Below are 5711 nucleotides of genomic sequence, written 5' to 3' on the forward strand. Positions count from 1 at the left end.
CCAGCCTGGCTTCCGGCCCGACGCCCCGCCCTCCGGCCAATCGCGGTGGGGAGGGTCTAATGTCCCCGCCCCTGCTCCGGGCTCCCGCCCCAGCCAATCGCGGCGGGTTGGATACCCTGGCCCCGCCCCATACGCCAGGCCCCGCCCCCAGCCCTCCGCGCGCTGCTCGCGCCCGCGGAACTGCGGCTGCGGTTCGGAGCGGGTTCAGGGGCTGCTTTTCTTGAGTGAGCTGGAAGGGTGAGGCCGCGGTGGCCGAGGCGGGCCGAGGGTTAGCACCCGGGGTGGGCAACTGCGCCTTCCAGCCTAGGCCTCGGGGGGCAGGGGTCCCCAGAGGGCGGGGAGCACTGCTGTCCCTCCGACCACCGAGGTCACCTCCCAGCCCAGCCCCTGAAAGGTGAGGGTATCGCCATCCCTGTGGGTCCTCACCCCCTCGACCCTAGACGTCATTTATTAAATGGCTGACACCCCTCCCCCAGCTCCGTGGCTAGGCCGAAGAGGCCCTATGCACCTGCGCGAAATGCTGCACGCCACTGCAGTCCGGGTGGGCTGTCCTCCAAGGGGTCTGCAGATGAGGGCTTGGCGGCGGGCGGCGGGGACGACCCGGAGCCCCTTCTCTCTCTCCGCTCGGCGAACAGCTCTCCTCGCCGCCTCCAGCACTGCGCAGGCCTGAGATCCGAGCGGGATTCCTGGGCCGGCCCCTGCTTTTCCGAGGTTTGAGGCTGGCCTGGAGTACGCAGGTGTTTGCAACCACCTGCCGCGAAACGTATCACCCAATCACCTGTTGAAAGCGCAGACTCCAGAATGACCGGCAAGGGTGGGGAAGAGACAGAGCATTTTAACAAGATGTGTTGTGCATACTAGATTTGGGGCTCAGGAGAGAAATCTAAATAGTTTAAGTGTCTGGGTGCGTGCCCCTAGCTCTCCGCAAACAGGAATTGCCTCCTAGAAAGGGGACCTTGGGAAATTTTTCCGTACACCAGGTGTCATTAACAAACCCACTGTTTCTGGGCCTTTCCAGGTTTCCAAGCAGGTTGATTGGGAGACATGTCCGCGTCGGTAAAAGAAAGCCTTCAGCTTCAGCTGCTGGAGATGGAAATGCTGTTTTCTATGTTCCCTAACCAAGGAGAAGTAAAACTGGAAGATGTAAACGCCCTAACGAACATAAAGAGGTATCTGGAAGGCACTAGGGAGGCGCTCCCACACAACATCGAATTTGTGATCACGCTTCAGATTGAGGAGCCCAAGGTGGGTGCTTTTATTTTTTTCTATGTGTTTCTGGGTGCCCATTATTTTAGTGTGTTTTTAATGTGTATGGCATGGGTGTTTAGCCTTGAGCATGCAAACTTGTGCATGCAGTACCCTCGGAAGCCAAAGGAGAGTGGTACTGGAGTCACAGAAGTTTTGTGAGACATCACGTGGGTATTTGGACTCCAACCTGAGCCCTCTAGAAGAGCAGCCAGTGCTGCGCCATCTCCATCCCCAAGTGTCCACTTTTTAACTGAAAAACCCAGTGCATGAGCTTCCTATCCAAGAATCAAAGAGACAGTTCCAAATACATATCCCATTACTTGTTTGGAAGGAAGGAAAAGGTACCAAACTCGAGGTGCTCCTTAAGTTCTCTTAGGTAACAATCCTGAATTTTACATAAGTGCACATACTTTTTTAACAAACGTGCCTACTGTTTTCGGTGAAAACATCCTGCAGTCTTCTTATTGTTATTCTGTCTCCTCATTCAGTTTCTTACCAACCTAACTGTTAGAATGTGCCTTCTGCAGATCCCATGATTTTCACAAACCTAAATGCTGCCTGCTACAAAGAGGCTTCTCAGAAGTTAGTGTTTAGGATGGTGTTGATGGCACTGACAGTAGAGAGTAACTACAAATACAAAATCTAAATGTTAACTATAAACTCACCCCTCTTCTGATCCCTTTAACCCAGGAGTATTAGCATATATGGTATAGGTACCATGTGGACTGGACACTTGAGAACTAATGTTTTAGCTCTCACCAACTCACGCTTCAGAGCCGGCTACTGCTTCCCAGACTTGATTTTTATATCATTCATTACACACTTCAATGGAACCTTGAACTTTTCCCATGGTAAATACTGCTTCTCAAATTCAAATTAAATTCTCGCTATATGTGGTCATTGTTTAACGTGTCTCCTTCACTGGGCTCTAGTCTAAGGCAAAAATCACGTCTGACTTTATTCCTTCCTTCTCCAGCACAGGGCACCTGGCACGTGTAGTTCAGCAATGATTTGAAAAATAACAAAAATGACCGCATAACTTGTAGCTGGTACTTGATAACCCCGTGACTGTTTCCTGTCATAACCGTGCCATTGCCGTGATAAGCTGGCTCGTGTAGTTCTGTGGTATTGAAATCTGTGTGGTTTTTATTTTAAGGTGACAATTGATTTGCAAGTAACCATGCCTCACAGCTACCCCTACGTGGCTTTGCAGCTGTTTGGACGGTCACCTGACCTTGACAGACAACAGCAGCTTCTTCTCAACCAAGGTCTCACTGCTTATCTGGGGACCTTTGATCCGGGTGAGCTGTGTGTCTGCGCAGCCATCCAGTGGCTGCAGGACAACAGCGCATCCTACTTCCTCACCAGAAAGCTGTCTGGTGAGCCATCCGCACAAGCAAAGCCGGTCAAGAACACGTTCCTCCGGATGTGGATCTACAGCCACCACATATATCAGCAGGACCTCAGGAAGAAGATTCTGGAAGTGGGCAAGAGGTTAGATGTGACTGGATTTTGCATGACGGGAAAGCCTGGCATAATCTGTGTGGAGGGCTTCAAGGATCACTGTGAGGAATTCTGGCACACAATCAGATACCCCAATTGGAAGCACATTTCCTGCAAGCATGCAGAGAGCGTGGAAACAGAGGGGAACGGTGAAGACCTGCGCCTCTTCCATTCTTTTGAAGAGTTACTCCTTGAGGCCCATGGCGACTATGGACTGAGGAATGATTATCACATGAACCTGGGCCAGTTCCTAGAGTTTCTCAGGAAACACAAAAGTGAGCATGTTTTTCAGATACTATTTGGTATCGAAAGCAAAAGTTCAGAGTCCTAGGACTCCATTAAAACGCTTGTAATTGTGCTAAGTGTTTATGTTAATAAGACCAAAATAAAAGGGCCAATGGCTCTATATAATTCTGGGTGAAAACCTGCTCTAGAATTTTCTGACTGATAATGAAGCAAATTCTATCAGTGTAACTGTGATGTTGTTTCCAGGTTGCTGTGTAAAGTTGCACCTGAATACCATTTCATTATAAATTAATAAAACAGTCTATTTAACCAGAGAAACTTGGCTCAACAAGTCCAAAGCCAGGCTAGAGAGGTGGCTCAGAAGTTAAGAGCACTGGCTGCTCTTCAAGAGGCCACTGCCATCTGTAACTCCAGTTCCACTGGATCTGATGCCATCTTCTGGCCTGCTGAGGCACTGGGCTCACACGTGGTACACAGACATATTCAGGAAAGACACCCATACACACACACAAATAAATAAATGAAGACCCAAGCCCCACAGTTAATGTCAAAAGCCAGATGCACATATAGATTCATAAATCTGAGACATAGTTTCACAATACCAGCACAGAGATGATACGCCAGCTCATCACTGGGAATGAAATCTAAATCACAGGTAAACTGAGAAGAGTGCCTCTTTAGTACATTTCTTACTTTAAAAACCCTACGTGAAGTGTTTCAGTAAAACTAGATACTAACAGCAACAGCTGAGATCACCGTAAGGTCTCGGGCACATACACAGAATAACACATTAGTGCTGTATGCCAGTATGCATTTAAACATAGCAAAAGGGAGAGAGAACTGAGGATCACTAAGGAGGGAACACCATCACCTTTGGGGAAAAATCAAACTACATTTTCAGTGGTAAGTCTAAAGTTCCACCAGCCCTTTTCAAAATTAGAGTTGAATAATTTTTTAAAAACCCTAATAAGGGGCTGGAAAGAAAGTTCAGTGATCAAGAGCAGCGGCTGCTCTTCCAGAGGACTTAGGTTCAATTCCTAACACCTAAACGGTGGCTCACAACTGTCTGTAACTCCAGTTCCAGGGTACCTGGTGCCCCCTTTGGCCTCTGAGGATACCAGTCACACACATGGTACACAGACATACATGCAGAGAAACATATACATAAAACATTGTAAAGACTCTCACTAAAGTAGTTTTTCTCAATCATTTTTTTGCTAGGTGTCTAGCCCAAGAATTCCCAGACATCTCCTGTGTGCCAGGGGACCTCCCCTCCTGGGAACCATCACTCCTGCTGGGTCTCAGGCTGATGACTTGGTCTCTTCAGGAGGCCAAAGTGGCAGGATTTAGTGACATGCAGAGGAATGCCCCCACTCCCCATGAGACATCACGGCTGCCAGTGCTGTATGCATTGAGGAACCTGAAGAAGCCTCTGAGGAGCCAGTACCTTCATACCTGCTGTCTGTCCAGAATGGACGCGCACGCCCTTGGGCTGAGGAGAGCACTCCATGCCTCCTCAGAGTCCCCTGTGCCCATGAGGCTGTAAAACTGGCTCCATTGTGTAGCTCATTAGGAGTCTTCTCAAGGCACAAGTCAGTCCGTGAAAGCTCTGGCGATGCCCTGTCTGGAAAGACCTTAGCTCCCCCCACTGCCAATGGAACCCAAGCTGGGGCCTCACACCTTACCTACATAGAGGAGGAAGAAACAGGACTTAACATCTCCAAACAATCTCTCCATGTTTGCCAAAACTAAACACACCATACCTATCTCTTTAAACTACCAATCATTAAACCAACATTCGCAAATCTTAGGCCCTTTTAAACTCCATTAACCCTTTGTCCTTCGAAATGAGACCATGTGGCGCACGCCTTTAATCCCAGCACTTGGGAGGCAGAGGCAGGCGGATCTCTGTGAGTTCGAGACCAGCCTGGTCTACAAGAGCTAGTTCCAGGACAGGCTGCAAAGCTACAGAGAAACCCTGTCTCGAAAAAGCAAAAAAAAAAAAAAAAGAAATGAGACCGTGTTATATGGTTGACCCACAGAGGACTTCTCCTACAATTAAGTTATCAAAAATGGCTTCCCGGAAAACAAACAACTTAAGGAGTAAAATATGGAACAAAACTAGATTATTACATAATCCAACGAGCAGAATACATTCAAGTCTATGAACTCATGACTGCCTCTAGAGCTACTTCTAAGAATTTTTTTAAGTATTCTGCTCTAACATGGCCAGTATTAGCATTAGCACTGAACAGGACTTTAGGGTGTTACCAACAGACAGTTGTTAGAGGTCCGATTTTATATTACAATGTCTGCTTGCACATGCATGTATACATACATATGTACATACATAAGATCTCATTCAAAACCCACAGCACATGGCTGTTGTGTGTGCCCAGAGCAACAGGAACACACACCAACCTCGCTCATGCATACATGGCTTTGGGAACAGTCCCTTCTTCTGTACGGTTCAGAGAAGTAACTGGAACCAGCCAGCCCCAGCCCCAGGGAGAAGTGCTCCTGAGTTCCTGCTACCAGGAGCATCTCTGGCCCCCTAAATACCCAGCTTCTCCACACCTCCTCAGCTGCTAATGATATTCTAAGTTAAAATCTTTAAATGGCTATTTGGGAATAATACTTGTTCATAACAATCAAGGTCTCCTTGAAGTTTACCGAGTTAGGCATTTTCTCAAGAGTGTATTTGACTTTTGTTA

At 48.0% G+C, this 5711-nt stretch overlaps 1 protein-coding gene across 5 annotated transcripts; it reads left to right on the top strand.

Annotated features, from left to right (window-relative positions):
* Positions 1-171: 171 nt before the first annotated feature.
* Positions 172-3258, top strand: Rwdd2a (RWD domain containing 2A). 5 transcript variants are annotated; one of them, XM_057767967.1, is made up of 4 exons: positions 201-237; positions 477-711; positions 1019-1245; positions 2405-3258. In XM_057767967.1, exons 3-4 carry the CDS (start codon positions 1045-1047, stop codon positions 3080-3082), a joined length of 879 nt encoding a protein of 292 aa, XP_057623950.1. In that variant the 5' UTR covers positions 201-237; positions 477-711; positions 1019-1044; the 3' UTR covers positions 3083-3258. The 5 variants fall into 5 exon arrangements, with proteins under 5 accessions (XP_057623948.1, XP_057623952.1, XP_057623949.1 ...); XM_057767965.1 differs by lacking the exon at positions 477-711 and having other exon boundaries at positions 172-394; XM_057767969.1 differs by lacking the exon at positions 477-711 and having other exon boundaries at positions 172-394; positions 2462-3258.
* Positions 3259-5711: the final 2453 nt, after the last annotated feature.

This window comes from Chionomys nivalis, chromosome 4, assembly GCF_950005125.1.
Source record: "Chionomys nivalis chromosome 4, mChiNiv1.1, whole genome shotgun sequence".
NCBI lineage: Eukaryota > Metazoa > Chordata > Mammalia > Rodentia > Cricetidae > Chionomys > Chionomys nivalis.

What these genes read in the sequence shown, in the direction of transcription:
- Rwdd2a (XM_057767965.1), top strand. Translation starts at nt 1,045, where the DNA reads ATGTCCGCGTCGGTAAAAGAAAGCCTTCAGCTTCAGCTGCTGGAGATG. An exon ending in TTCAGATTGAGGAGCCCAAG is followed by an intron (nt 1,246 to 2,404) that starts GTGGGTGCTTTT and finishes TTTTATTTTAAG; the next exon opens with GTGACAATTGATTTGCAAGT.